At 41.4% G+C, this 16,051-nt stretch overlaps 2 protein-coding genes across 2 annotated transcripts in view; one reads left to right on the top strand and one right to left on the bottom strand.

The window, feature by feature from the left end:
• Nucleotides 1–51: 51 nt before the first annotated feature.
• On the bottom strand, nt 52–2,334 carry cUnh5orf63 (chromosome Un C5orf63 homolog). The gene is made up of 4 exons (XM_080846936.1): nt 2,311–2,334; nt 1,335–1,448; nt 514–570; nt 52–351 (listed from the first exon to the last, which is right to left on the bottom strand). The coding sequence occupies exons 2-4, from the start codon at nt 1,437–1,439 to the stop codon at nt 184–186; spliced, it is 330 nt and encodes a 109-aa protein (XP_080703062.1). The 5' UTR covers nt 1,440–1,448; nt 2,311–2,334; the 3' UTR covers nt 52–183.
• A 7,483-nt stretch (nt 2,335–9,817) lies between these two features.
• The window catches only part of megf10 (multiple EGF-like-domains 10), a 58,823-nt gene continuing 52,589 nt past the window's right edge, over nt 9,818–16,051 (top strand). Inside the window, exon 1 of the mRNA XM_080847185.1 lies at nt 9,818–9,941. The gene's annotated coding sequence lies outside the window, so the exon portion shown is untranslated. The remainder of the gene's footprint in view (nt 9,942–16,051) is intronic.

Genomic DNA, 16,051 nt, shown 5'->3' with positions numbered 1-16,051 from the left:
AGACGTGGCACTTGATAATTTAATCCTCTTACGCCAAACAAAGACACCACATGTAAACAAGGCCTTTATTACGTGTAAGATAAGAACCTTAGTCATAAACACTCGTCAAAAATAACATGTTATGACGGGAATGAAAAATAAAAACACATATTATTGACGCACGTTCATACATACATTAGGCTACTAGTTACTGTCCTCGATCTTAGCCAAACGCTTTTCCAGGAGTGTGGTGTTGACTCGATGCATCATTAGAAACTGGCCGTTCAAGTGGAATACTGGTATATCAAACTTGTACCTGTCATACCAAACTTTATTCTCCGGCAGGGTAATATCAACTTCTTGAAGTGTGTACTACAGAAAAGTAAAAAATGTAATACAAATTAGCTTGTGTTATGCCAATGTTCAACATCACATGCAAACAACTTATAATTGTTAGTATAATGGGAAAATATTGCTTTAAAATACATCTATTAACATGAAAAAATTATGTTATGAAACATGATATGTCCTTACTCTATGCTTGTATGGTTCAAGGACTTCTTTTGCATCATCACACAGGGGACATGGATCCTGCAAAATAATGTGATTGGTGATCTTCTTCACATTAGGGAACTTCAGTAGCACTCAAACATGACATGGTGTCGCCTTCTGAAAAATCAGCACTCAGAAGGAGAAGTTTGTTTCAAGTGTAGGTACAATAAGGTGACAACAGTTCCTATCACAAAACTTGATCAGTGGGTTTTGTCTTAAGTGAACCCTTTGATGCTCATAACTCAAAAACACCCAGTCTCTGATCACACATATTTCATGAAATCTATGTACAGCATTGAAACGTCTGCTAAATCTTATGTGTATCATTACTTTCACACTCGTTCTAGAGGTTATTATTTTGATATTTTTGTATTTTCCTTCATCAGTGTACCGGGGACATGAGAGTTTGAAGGGTTCTTAACAGAGTATTAGCTTTCAGACAGAGCTCGGATGTTGTTGCTGGGACCTCTTAAAGCCACTCAACACATGTGACTGGTGTATTGCCGTCAATATGTCTGTTTACTGGAAGCACTTGTGCCTTTTTCTTTCGACATTCTTTCACACTCACTCCGTTATTTCTCTACATTACAACATCATTAGGCGTGGTTACATCTTTTATCATTACCATTTTCTGACCCTTCTCTAGTAGTATTATGTCAAAATCTGACCCCTGGAGGCATTACATATGTGATTTTTAGACATTTTCTTAGGTTTTTATCAAAACAGTTGTTAAAAGACAAAAAGAAGTTCTTCAGTGGGCACTATATTTGCTTAATACAGTAAAGAAGAGCATAGTGTTTTACCTTTGTAAAGAGTGTTAAGGTTGGGATTTGCCGTGATGAACAGTAGGGCCTCCTTATAAGCAGCATAACAGAACTTTTTGGCCGAAGATTCCTAAGCCAGTGCATTTCTGCAAACTGATAGAAGACAGTAGACAGAAAGATGACACAGTGCACATAACCCCTTTAAACTTGCGGTGAAGATGCAGTGGTTATGCTGGTTACTCTTGGATGAAACATCACAACTAAACCAAACACTGGATTCTGGAACACAGTATAAAAGCCGATTATAGTGGTGTTTATTGAAACTGTAGAAAGAATATTGTTTAGTGTTTTAGAGGCTGAGAAGAAAATAAGCAAACTGACCAAAAAAGACCTAACAAGTCTGTTCAGAATGGAAATCGGTTTATTATTATATTAAAAAACAATATCGTTTATAGATGTCTTAAAGGACACAATACAGAAAAACGAAGTTTTTGATAGAAATACTTCATACCCGGAATCTCCATTCGGCTGTTATAAATCAAATGTGTACGCTGCTGTGCAATGCATGTCACTGTTAAGGCACCCAATATGATGCTCACGGCGCACACACGTCATAACAGCAATTCATGGATATTTAATGCTTATTGTACATGCAAGGTCACTCGCTAGATAGCCTTAATGCGTATTCTCAGCTCAAATGATGTCTGCAGATATTCGTAGCAGCCACACGCATGGTCTAACTTGCCACCAGCCGAGACAAGTGAAAGTAACAACACATGAAATGTAACGCACTAGGTTAATGTTGGTTGCGAGCATTATTTTGAGCACCGTATCGTGTCCTTGACAGACCTAAAAATAAACATAAAGGTACTCGAATGCATTAGGTATTATATATAAAATGATATGTAGGCTAGATGACGCAGGTCATCATACAGCCAAATTAAAAACCAACAGATCTGTCCTAGACCTAACAATCTCATGAACTTCACATGTTGGAAGACGCTATCCTCCTCACCTTCTTTACCCGTAGCAAGGAACAACTTCCACCGGCAATGGGAAGGACCTCGTGCAAAGAAAGCGTCTTATTGGGCGAGAGTTAGAGGGCTTCCTGTGCACAGCACCAATTTCATTGGATGACGTGTTACCATTTATACTTTGAACAGGTTTCAGCGTCAAGCATAAAACGTTCATTGCAGAGTATGATTTTTGTGAAACATAGAGGACTTACTTATTGTCTGCATTAAATGCAAGACGTACAGCCCAGTGTAGACCTAAATAATCTCCACAGCATTGTCTGCAATGTAGTCCATTGGTCGCTCTGATGTCCTCGGGAAACAGTTGTCCCAGGTATACCACCGAATCGAAAGCACTTCAGCCAATTGCGGTAAAGCGTGAGACTGTACAGGTGATAAATAGTTAAGTTATTATATTACAACATGCAAACATCTTCTCAAAAACAAAACTCCACTACTAGTGTGGTCGATTCGGTTGCACCGACATGTATACACATTTTAAATGTTCTGTATAGGTCTACACTCAACCTGAACGTCTTAGTTGTAAGGAAATGAATCACTTTTCCGCTTATCCTAAAACGCACATGTGACTAGGCTACATTTGGTTTTGCAGTGATATATTCTACTTCAGAAAGGCTCCCCGACCAGACAATATACCTAGCTGTAACAAAAATAGAACCTAACAGCAACAATCTGACGCAGATGCCCAAGTATATTTGTCTCAATTTAGCGGCCACTTGGAGTTTGTTTGGCTGTCGAGTGAGTAGTCGCATCGGTCTACTGCGCTCATATCCAGCTCGCTGTTCAGCCGTCCACTGTGCTGTAGCAGGACGGACATCCTGACGTTTTCAAGAGACAAGTTAGACATTCCATTTCCAAGCCCTTCTGTATGAATCTGTATAGGCCTACATAATAATGTAAATGCATAGCTTGCTGATACTTTAGTAATTACATTGTTCTTTAAATTGCCAATGCAAATTATAGCGAAGGCCATAGTAAGTGCTTATATTTAAACTGCATAATCTTTTTTCAACGTTTTAGGGATTTTACTGCACCAGATGGCTCTTTAGAACAAAGGCCAATATGAATTAATCTGCCGTTTAAAATTACAGGCCTGCACAATCCAACAGAACATTACCATATTACTGTTACGCCCTCATATGAAGACCTCGAGGATGAGAAATACCAACCTTTCCCTCCTCCTGCATCCCCGCTTTGTGCAAAGTAACTCAGGAAACGGACCACCGCATCTGGCAATAGGGGTAAAATGTTTGCGCACGGCAAATCTTTCTTGCGTTTAGTTTAGCCTGCTTGTTTATAGTTTCTCATTTGCATATGTTTGTTAGTTTATGAACATGTAAACTGGAAATGTGCCTAAAATTATGAAAACAACTGAGTAACTCGGACAGTTGTGCAATAATCTATTCAGTAGATAGTCTACCAACAAGTGACTGTAGCCTACATGAAGCATGCAGTGTTATTGTCGGGTTTGAATTACGGTGTCATTTTGGGTAATAGCGCCGCTGCTGTGTTAGTCAGTTGTTGTGCAATTTTACCCTTTACTGATTTATCACAGCCTGTCTAACAAAGTTGACTGTGATTGTAAGAAGGCAAACAGAAGATTTCAGGTATTTCCACCTGATTTAGCCCACTGTCACAAATTATCTATTAGTGTAGAAACAGGCCTGGTTTTGACTACAAAAGCTGCATATGACTCTTTTTATGTTTGTGGGTTCATTTATACATATGTATTGATGCAGACGAGAAGGTCGGTGGCTTCCTCCTCTCACACATGGCAGAAGAGTCCATGACTACATGGAGAGAACGTCCGGCTGATATGGACGTTGAGAAGTTAGTAGCAAACTAATTAATGAGTCCGCTTTCACTACAGGGCAGCGTTCCTATATTTGTAACAGAGCAGTTAATTCCATCAGAGAAGACAGTTAATTTATAGGCCAGATCGTAGAAAATAAAATTACTCACATACTGGGCTTATAATACAGTTAGAGATATTAAATTGCAATTTGTGACTCAGAAGTATGCCATTTGGTTGCTCATACCTGAATGGTTTTAGTGCACATTAGAGACACTCAGATGCAGAGACACTGCCGCCACCTACAGGTACTTTTAATAATTACGCAAAGACAAGACTTTGGGGAGGTGACAAGACTTAAAACATACTGAAAACTAATACATTTTCTTTGTTATGATAGGCTTTTTTCTGAAAAGGGCATTTCCGCTTTGTGGGATGTTCTCTGTAACACAGCTTTCAAAGGACAAGGCTATGAGGTAAGTCATAAGTAATTTAGTTTTTAAAAAAATATATAATATTGTCATATGTATCACTGTAGCGGAGAGCTATATTAATTTGTTGTGTAGACTTTCAATATTACATATCTACTAAAAGCAGCATCTATTATCATTGTTGATTGCATTGGAACATTTTACTTTAAAACCCTTCACATCGATTTGCACACTTCAGTATTTTCATAAAGTCATCATTGGAACTCTTTCAAATAATGTTGTCAAACTGGCTGTATTCATCCTGCATTAGGGTATTTCCTGCTTTTGTAATGGCATGCATAATTGGATATGAAAGATAAATGGGCGGAAGTTGCCTGTGCATGTGTACAACTGTTGTATGGAGAGGATTATGTGTAGACGGGCATATTATGCTTGTGCAGCTGTTTTTATGAATGAAAGTGTGCCATGTCCCTCTCCCTGGATATGTAGACTAATCTACCTGTATTTAGTGCTTGAGAAAATCTCATCTCAAATTTCCATCCGTTTACTGGAAGGGAGGCCATATGGTGAGCCCTCGCCACAGTGACAGGGTAGCACATCGGCCCTGTCACATTGGGTGAATGTGACAGGCACAGCTTGTGCACCGGTTTCCTCCTCTGACTCAGCAGTGGGGGTGTTGTGACACGGTACTGTGCCCTCCATCCCGAGTGCCTGTCAGAAATTGTGCGTGTATGGGGCACTATGCACAATCCATTTTAGCATAACATGGGACAGGTCTAGATACAGATGGCAGTAAATTAACTAAATTAGCCAACATCCTTGACTTGCTAGCACCAAAAACTAGCTACCTAAAAATACACCTGATATCAACAAAACTGGACGTATGTTGCCTTTACGGATCCCGGGTACAGCATACAGCACGTGTTGCGACTGTCACCAGCCAACTGGGCACTGCTGTGTACCCTGCAACCCTAAAGCTTATGACTAAAATATCCAGATGTACAAAACCAAACAAAATGCTAAATGCCAGCATAACTAAAAATCTCTCTCTCTCTCTCTCTCTCTCTCTCTCTCTCTCTCCTTTCATATCATAAAGCCTATAATAACACTGATAAAATAGCCACATTGCCTACTGTTAAATCTACTTCCCAAAGGTATCTCCCTATCTGTTTCTAAAATTGATGTCTACTAACAAAAATGTTCTCTCTCCCTTATAGCATGTTCCAATTGCTGATGGAAGTGGAAGCATTGCTCCTCACCCCCACCACTCCTCATCTACGCATATGGACAGCAGAACTCTATCCACTCACTCTGTTCCTTTTCTTTCCGTCCTAATCTCCGCCATGGGACGCTGCTGTAGTCTCTCCACCTGGTCTACCTGTAGAAACCCTCGGCCAATTGCACCCACCGCCACCGCATTGTCGTACACTTACTCTACCCCATACCCTATGCTAGCATTTATAAACAATATACATTATTGCCACCACTGAAATGTTTCTCGGTCCCTACATCCCTTACCCCTGTAACAGTAACCCTATGAGCACAGTGTATACCCACTAAACTGGTCTTGCCTGTATCATGTATTTACCACCGGATGTCTGTATACTACGTACATCGACCAAATGCCGGCTGTGTACAAACCTTGTTGTTTCCCTTCCCCTTCTGCCACACAACCCTCCCCCTTCCCCCCTTCCTATCTCCACCTGGCCGACCTCAAGCAGATGGGTCCCCCCTTATGTGCTGTGGTTCTGCTTAAGGTTTCTTTCTGCCTAACAGGGAGTTTTTTCTTGTTCCTGTTGCCATTGTGCTTGCACTAAGGGGGTTCAGACTCTGGGCTCTGTAAAGTGCCTAGAGGCAATTGTATTGTTATGACTCTATATAAATAAAATTGAATTGAATTGAATGTAATATATATCAAATGGTAAAAGCCTTGTTGCATTGGTGACTGCAATGAGTGTAAATTGGTAGCTCATATTTCAACACTAAGCCTGCTGAAAACCAAGTAAAGGGACGGTGCAAGGAGTTTTTTAAGTGTAATAATAATAATAATAATAACTTTTATTTATGATGCGCTTTTCAATGACCCAAAGTAGCAACTGGTAGCTACTGGTCATGTAGTTCCCCAGATCCAGTGGCTTGTCCTTGAGCCTCTTTTATTGCACAGTGTGTAACTCCTCACTAGGGTGTCAGTCAGTGGATTACAGCCTCAGTCAGTATTTTAGGGCTGTGTGCTATTACACGTGTAGCCTGTACGGGTAGGGGGACATTTTTACTTTGCTTTAATTCCACAAGTGCGTAAGCAGCGTCCCCTCTCAAAGGGGATTTAAGTCTGCCTTAGGGGCTGGGTTGTGAGGGCAAGGAAGGTACATACTGTAATCCCTCCCTGTCCTCACTGCAGCCAGCTGGGCACACACACTCTCTCCATCTCTCTCTCTCTCCATCTCTCTCTCTCTCTAAAAGCCTGAGACTAAGGTAAACCTGATAATAACTGACCCAAGGGTGTGAACAGGATTACAGAAAAGCCTCTAGACTGGCTCTTAAAATTAGCACCTGGCCTGTGTGTCAATCATGTGTCACCGGCAGACGCTATTGGCTCAGCCAGCTAATCCTCGGGTCTATTTGGTGGAGGAACAGTTTTGGTGGGCAATCACTTGCCATCTGTGCATCTAGTACTTGCACTTTGTGAGATAGAGGGTTACCAGTTTATAGGTTTAAGGATAAATAGCAAGGGAAGAACTTATTATGAAATTATGAATCAATTGCATTCTTATCCACTGTTTCAACTCAAATAAATAAATACAGGTGAAGTGCAGAACTCCACTGTGTGTGGATGTACCTACGCGTGAGATATTTTCAGTTTGATTACAATCTTTGTCCATTCAGGTGGAAGACCTGTGTACTCTCCTGGGAGTGGTAGAACACTGGGCCTGCCAGCTATACTCCCAACACACATTTGATGACCTCGTCTCTAACTTTAAGAATTTGGGAGAACACTCAGCTATACAGCTAGCCTCTACCTGATCTTTTTCTCACATACATACTTTTAAGACTGACTTGTTTCTCATAGACAGCTCTGTACACCTTTTGCACAGAATCCCCATCAGAGCACCTGGGTACTGTACCTGTGAAGGATGCTATCCAATCACAGCAGACTCAAACTCTCAACTGTGCATAATGACACTATAAGCTGTGTTTGAAACAACACTGACCCCTGCTGGTTTGTTGTGTCACTTAAGCAAGTGTGCGGTTAATTATACCTTTTTTTATTGACTGCCCCCAGCACAAGTCTATCACTGTTTGATGTTGCCATCCTCTCATGTATCAGAAATAATTGCTACTTGATCTAGATACTAAAGTTGTTACATTAAGGGTGCAGATATTTTACTCGTAACTTCAAACAAATGTTGCCATTGACTCATAGTGGTTCACCTGAGGCTGCTCAGCACATGTACCTCATGGGTCATTTTTAAATGTGCTCTCTCGGCTCTGACTGTACACTGTCTCTGTTGTTCATGCTGTCTGGTATGCCTGTAGAACTGTGCTGTTGTTCAGTGTCCTTCACTGTTCCTTCAGGGCTGTGTGAGAAGTTTGCAGCCGGGTCCGTCGTCCGACTCCACGCTGCTAGGAAGCGCTGGCTTAGAGGAGGCATGTGAGTTGCCACTGTTGAATGATTCAGAAGAGGGGGAGGGGGTGAGCAGCACTAGTACTGAACAAGAACAGGAATCTCTGTTATGACTGATAGATACCTTTAATGTATAACCCCATACAACATGGTCACATACTGCTTTATACTCCACTAATTCAGTTTTTACTGGCAATAAATAAATGTGAACTCTAGCCATATTTTACCTCATGTAAAAACATTCCACATATATGTATATTATCACAGTATTGTCTACATTGATACTTTTTTTCTGTTATCTGCTTTCCCCAACAGCTCCCCTCGAAGACAAATTCTCCCAGTAGAGAAAGGACCTGATAACGAGTCTCCTCTAGGTGGAGATGTGGCCAGATGTCATGATATTTTATCTCTTCACCAGAAGATTGTTGCACCGCAGAAATGGTGGATGTTGTGACTGTCACACAAATGCTCATTCTAACGCTTCTGTACATTCAGAAAGAGAGATGCAGCTCAGAACTATATATTTGGAAAGTTTCTTGTTTCAAAAACACGCACAAACACATTTTTTCAAAGATATGCTGCACATGACATACACTTAAGTGCATTCAGCCCTCTCAGTGGCATGATTTAACTGCTGTTTAACTGTTTCTTTCTGTGCTGTTTCAAATATATCTGTTGCTTAGGAAAACAGCTAATCGACATGAACTGCAGTCAGACAAGATGGGCCATCTCAGCCATTGAATTCAAAATAATTTTAAATACCCTCTGTAAATCCGCACATTTCTGTATGTGGTGCACTCTAATTGGCTGTCTATAGACCCCTTTACTTCAGTGCCAACACATTTAGAAGACAAATGAGAAATAATCTTTGCTGGTTTCAAAAAGGGTCACGGTATTAGTGTGAAATCAGTTTCTATCTTAAATAGGAAACTCATACAACCTAGTTCATGTGCTCATGCACTTTGGGATTCTTCCCACTGTTGATGCCCCAATCTCTCCACCATAAAGGGGTTTCAAAGGTAGAGGGCGCCAGAGAAGATGAATAAGTAGGCTACAAATAAGCGCTACGGTATGCCTGCCATGTTGAGGCATCCCATTGATGGCAATTTTAGAGAACAGCTTTAAAAAGTTTCTTACACCTCGTCTTTTTCAAACGTCCGGGAATTTTTCATTAGATAGATTAAGGATTTAAAAACAAGTTTTAAGGCATTTTTTTCAATTTCGGTCCTTTGATTCTTAATTCTTGTTAGTCAATTAGCAATTGTTTTCACTGTGTAATTAGTTACGCATCAAAATAATTCATTAATCATTTCCTTAATTAGCTCATTTATCATTGTATATCGCTCCCCACCAACCCCCGTCTTATACAAAAACAATCTCCGGCAGTGGATGTCTTCACGTCTCCTCGCATCTTCATCACAATTGCCACGCTCATTGGCTGCACGGCAATGAGGTCATGACAAGCATTGAACTGGTGTTTTCGTTTCCCGACTGGAAGCAAGTTCAAATCCTCCCTCTTGAAGAAGAAGGGATGCGCATCAACTTTCCCTGGAACTTCTTTAACCACTATATGTGATAACCCGCCGTTCTCCTGACACAGGACCTACTTTCTTTGAACTTTCTGCGGAAATTGTGTTTTTACCTAAAATCACAGTCTTCCTCAAGTTTCCCCTTGCGAACGGGCAATTCCAGAAACTTAATTTGAGAGAAGCCGCATTAATCCTGGATCCATGAGCGTGGTTAAGACGAAAACATTTGCGTGATAAGGTAGGCTTTTGGGTTCATAAATGTCAATATAAGTATTTTCTCAGAAGGATTACCATCTTCATCATGATGTGAATCTCAAACCGAAAATTGTTATAGACTGCACCACTGCCATCAGTTGTTTGCACCTGATATTCCGCATAATATAACACGAATTATTATTATTATTTTCAATTGGAAAACTAAGATTGCTCCAATTGTAGACTTCGGAAATAAGTTTAAATGGGATCTAATAGCCTACTGGCAATTAGTAAGTGTTATTTTGTCAATGGGACCTTGGGTTTGAATTCCAGTTTTGCAGATGATCTGAGAAACTTTTGCTTTTTCCTGTTATCCTTCAGACAGAGCTGGAATGGTGTTGGAATAATTGGCAAAAGTGACTTCTTGGTGCACTAACCTTTTAGGCTTTTTAAAATATAGTTTACTTCCCCTGATTTACTTACCATCTGAAAAGTGATAGCATTAACACAATTCCTTTAGGTAAAATGTTAACTGATTTGCATATACATATTTGTAAACACATATTTCTTTGTTTATCTGTATGCGTGTCTATGTATATGTATCTATCGATTACAGTATGCTGTTTCATAAAAAAACAAATATACTGAAACCTATCTGAATCACCCTGTTTACCTCCAGAAAAAGTTTTTTTATTTCAGTAGGCTACCCTGTAAAATATTTATGTGTATGTGTGTGTGTGTGTGAGAGAGAGCGAGAGAGAGAGAGAGAGAGAGGAAGAAATAAGACATTGAAAAAGGGACACAGAGATTACCCTTGGACATGCCTTTGTGTTTCTGCCATACAAATGAATAATGATGGTTTGATATCTATACTGGCCTTTGGAGGCGAGGGGACTGGCTTGAATAGAGGAAGCTTGCAACGAGTTAACAAAAAAGAATGTGTAGCCCACCATTAAATTAAGCCATGCCTTTGTGGCAGAACTATTTCTGTTGAAGGAAATCTTGCTGCCAGTGGCCCGAGGGGCTGTGGCGTATGGGAGAGAAAGACTCCTGCAGTGGGCATTGTTCCACTGTCTCGGTCATGTGACTCTCACTGAATGGGTCCCTGAACACAGTAGGGCCCTGCGAGAGTGACACACACACACACACACACACGTTAATCGGGTTACACACACGCTAGATGAGGGGCGAGATTACAGGAGTCAATGGAAGAGGTCAGATGTTGATCTGTGTTGATGCGCCACTGTGGAGTGGATGTGGATGACACAGGTGTAGACTGCTATCGCTGTGAGCCAGTGCTGGTGAGGAGAGATTTAAAAGATTTATTTGAATCTGCTCTCTCAGATCTTCTTTTTTGGTTCAATGTCAATGAAAACAATACCAATAATTCCTTTACTGAACTGAATAGTAACGTGAACAAGTGGAAATGATAGGTGTGACATTCTATAAGAATGTCTGTATGAGTTACTCCCTGCTGAAGTCACTAAACTCTTTGAAAGACACTTTTCATTTGACCTGAACAATAGAGTCTGGACCAGAGTAGAGGGTGTCCCAGACACGGCTCAAATATAAAGTTTGGATAGCTATCAAAATCCATTTTGGCATTGAAGAATTCTGACCCCTTTTCAGTTAGATCAAGAGCGCAGAGTTGACCTGCCTAGATCTGGTGAGACCAATAAAATATCATAAGAAATGTTTGTAACTTTGACCGTATTATTATTGTAATATGGGCTCCAGTTTGTTTTTGGGAGTGGCGAAAACTTCCAGCTGGTAGCAATAAAAGTAACATTATTCCTCTTCATAATTAAAGGGCAACTTGATGCCCCAGCTTTGAAAAGGATAAAAATAAACAAGGCTGTTTGCAGATGGTTCAGAATTTCTCCAAGCTCCCTTCAGAGCGAGCGAGAGAGAGAACTCTGGATTTGGACCATAGTCTTCCCACACATACAACAGTATGTGGAATGCATGGGATTCTGAGGCTAATCTGTTGTGGATTACGACACATTAAGCTAGTATCCACAGCGAGGCACACCGCTCATCCTTTCAATAGATTAAGAGGCAGGACCAGGCTAAAAAGCAGCCGGTTGATTGAAGTGCGATTCTTTAACTGTTGATTACCTCAGTACTTGTGTCATATTATGACTGGCTCGTCTCAGTTAATGTTATTAAGAGTGATTGCGCTTTCAAGAAGGGGAAAGTGCTTGAGAATGATGCTCAGCCTGAGAGGGGCGAGACAAATGGTGATGTTACCATGATTGACAGGAACACATGGGAGTGTTTACTGGCCAGCTTGCTGAGAGGGGGCTGGCAGTCAGCGACCCCTACAAAAGAAATGGCGCCCTGTAAAAACCCTCCCACACGCCCACCCTTTGCCCTCATAGCTCATCGTTTCGTAGTGTATCTGACGCCGTTTTTATTCTGCTTTGTCTGATCACTGTCACTGCCACGCTCTGATTTCCTGGATGACAATTCCCCTGAAACGTTCAGCGCTGCCATCATGAGCCTCTCTTTGCTAGTGATCTGCAGTGTTTCTGTCTGTCTCTCTCTCTCTCTCTCTCTCTCTCTCTCTCTCTCTTTCTCTTTCTCTCTCTCTTTCTCTTTCTCTTTCTCTCTCTTTCCATGGAGTGCTCAGCCTTCTTTCCCAGCAGGCCTCAGATCCCAGTGTTATCGAGGAACAATCTCTCCCTCAAGTCATACTGTGGATAATGTTCCCTATGCAGAGAATAGAATGGGACCTCTCTCTTTGTTGAGGTTGTTCTTGTTCTGATCTGATCTGATGGCAAAGAACGAGCCTGAAATTACAGCTGCTCCCCTAATGTCAGTCCCTGGCTTTGGTGGTCTCTGCCAAAACAGGTATCAGCGATAGGTAATCAAGCTGAAAACCTGAGGCTCACATATTCAAAACGCTTTTGAATCCTGTAGAGATAACACAGTACAAGGGATTCATCAGACACAAATACATACATTTAAAGGAGTAACAAGGAGCTACATTTATCACATGGAAATGTGCTCAGAGACCATTTTGGACCCAATCAGAACCGAGTGAATTGTAAGTCATGCATACTTGTATCTGGATATGATAATGAATGAATGAAGGCTGGAATGAATGAAGTCTGAGGAAGTGCTGACGATTGGTCACTTTTGTTATGAATTAATAGCCTATATGTTTGAGGTTTGTGGTTTGTGGTTGCGGTTTGCACTTAGGTGTCAACAACATATGCACAGACCATTCCAGCCTCCGGTACAGTAGGAAACATTATATCTTAAGATCAGGCCTCTCAGCATGGTGGCAACAAGTATGAGACTAAAGACAAAACAGCCATTTCCTGCTCCCCCTTTTCCAGACCCTGGTCATATTGCCACTGTCTGCAGACCTCTCTTGATGTTGAAGGCCGAGGGTTGCGCCGGATTCTTCCGGCCCCAGCCACCTTCCGTCAGATTTAACATTTGGTAAAGCCATATCCATAAAGCTGGCGTTCATACAACATATGGGCCTGAGATTACCTTTACACTGCACTGCACTGGGAAGAAAAGTTATGTGAAGTTTTGTATTCTTTTTCTATAAAGGAGGTACCTCAAAGTTAAAGTTTGGACTCTTGAGATTCCTCAGACCTTTTCAGACATTAGTTTTTTTTGGTTTCTTAAAAGATAGGAAAAAAAGTTCAAGGCTCTCGCATACCACGGGACGTTACAGTGTTTGTGAAAGGCGCCACCTGTCCCTATAAATGCGGACAGATGGATATTTGGAGAAAGAGCAGATTAATGTAGGGTCCTTTTTGGGTTTTAATGAGACCCACGAGTAGCAACCCTCAGAAACAGCTGACCCCCCCCCCCCCACACAGACACACAAGGAGAGAACAGGCCTGTGACCGGTAAGCTAATTGGGTCTGGTGCCTCAAAGAGCGGAATGGCAAAGTCTGGGTACAAGCCCCTGTGCCATTACTCCTGATTGTGCCGGCCGTTTAGTTAACTATGACAAATTGGCTCTGGCTGGATCGGGTCAGTGTGAAAGACATTCATCACAGTACATGGATAAATCGTTATCTGATCCATATGTGATTGATGAGGGATTTCCTTGCAAGCAAGAGCATATCTGCACACAGAGCAAACATGTTCGACATGTTCAACAACTTTTCCTCAAGTTCAGTTTTTTAAAACTGTTCTTATTGTTTGCACTAATGTGAGACAGTGCAGTATGCGTAACATATTTTCCTAAATAAACCTTTGGAGATACATGAAAATAAGGTCCCACTTTATACTAATCATCCTTGTTACAGTGTACTTACATAAGCAATAACTAAACAATATCATGTGTTTCTCAAATAAATAAATGTTGTTATGTGTTAATAACACTAAGCACTTAGCCATAAACCTTACCCAACCTCAAACCCATAGATGTATAGTGGAACTCCTTCCGTTATCCACGGTTTACCACAGCCAGAAAAATATTAAGTGGAAAATAAAAACAATGAACAGTTCTGCGCCACTCTGAGTAGCCTTCCTGGGCCGTCTTGCTAAATACACTCCTTCACTCCTCCATCCTTGATGCATTCCGTCTTTTTTTCCTAAACGTTTTTATCAAAGGGTTGGGTTGGGATGTAATGACAGGAAGGAAGGAGGAAAGGAGGAAGATATGGAAGGAAGGGAAAAGGTAAACATTTTGAGAAGACATATTTTTGGACCACATTCAAATAGCCTAACTTTAATTACAGTAGCTTATATTGTTATAATGGATTTATTTGATTAGTTATTGTTGTTGATTAATGGGTCAATGCGCATACATTACCCTGTTCTTTACCTTAAGACAAAATGCCTGAAGCATCCAGAAAGTGTATCACCAAGGCTTCAGTTAAATAGTGAATGCACAGGTGTACAGCACTGCGCTGGCTCTTGCCATCAAGACACGGCCCAGTTCCTCCTGTCGACGGCAGTGAAAGGGACAGATCCTCCTGCGGTGTTGGCCAAGGAGCTTGAATGGGCACAGCTGAACATGTCAGGTGAAAATCAGACCTCCCATTAGCTCTGTTTGTTCAGTCCTTTGCCCCCCCCTTAGCAAAACAACCCACTACCTTAGGACAACACTAAGACACGGGACGAGGGAAAGGGAAAGGGAGAGTTGACAGAGCTGTCAGACTTCCATGTCAGACCTTTCTGGCTCAGAAATACTAACAAAAAGCAAGTATTCATTCAAAAACATAGCGCATACAGCAGATTTTCTTTTTTGTTTTGAACAGTGCCGCAAGAATCACTAACAACTTCTAGCCTAATTATGCATTTTTCTACACCATCCATGTGTTTCCCTAGAAACCCACAAAACAAAGCTCCTGTTCACCTCAGTTGCAGTGGACTTGTAAAAGGAGACGGAAGTCTGCGATTATTAGGATGGAGAAAGATTCCTGTGGCGGAGACCAGCACTCAAATCAAAGCCTTTGTAGAGTTAAGCCTCCAATAGATGCGGCTTGATTTGGATAGCAGATGTAACAGGAAGAGCTCCTGGGTGAGAGAGAGAGAAAGAAAGAGAGAGGGAGAGAGAGAGAAAGACAGAGAGCGAAAGAGAGAGAGAGATGCTCTAATGCACTGTGCATGTGCCCCCTCCAAAACAGACGGAGGCGACCGTAATTTCTCCGTCTGCTAAAATGCCGTCGGGAGCACACACGAGCACGTCAGGAGGGAAATTAATGAAAAGTTTGACGTCAGGATCGCTCGGTTGGGTAATGAGACGAACCATTTGAGCTGCTGTTTTCCGATGGAACGAAAACATTTCTTTGCTTTGCATAGGAATGAGAATCTGAGAAAGCTTCGGTTTATGCTGCGCCATGTAGACTGTGACCAACACGTTACAATTTTACAGTTCGTCACTGACAATTCATTCAGTATAACTTACAGTGTACAGATGTTTTTGTAATCCTTGGTACTTTGCTATTGCTATTGCGACTTAAACTTCGAGGTCTTCCTATGGCTAGAGCCCAGCGCAACATGCTCCGTCAATGTTGCAAATTTATGACTGAAAATAACAATGGCAATAGTCATTAGCGGACATGATCGGCAAGGCACTTGCCCAGCGAGACATGTGTGTAAATTGTAAACCCGTTACCCTTTCTAAGAAATGGCCCACGGTCACGCTTGCAGCTAAATGGAGGGGGTTTAGTCTCA

The sequence above is a fragment of the Sprattus sprattus genome, assembly GCF_963457725.1.
Source record: "Sprattus sprattus genome assembly, chromosome: 11".
NCBI classification, from domain to species: domain Eukaryota; kingdom Metazoa; phylum Chordata; class Actinopteri; order Clupeiformes; family Clupeidae; genus Sprattus; species Sprattus sprattus.
The sequence above is the reverse complement of the archived record's forward strand: the minus strand, read 5'-3'. Positions and strand labels throughout refer to the sequence as shown.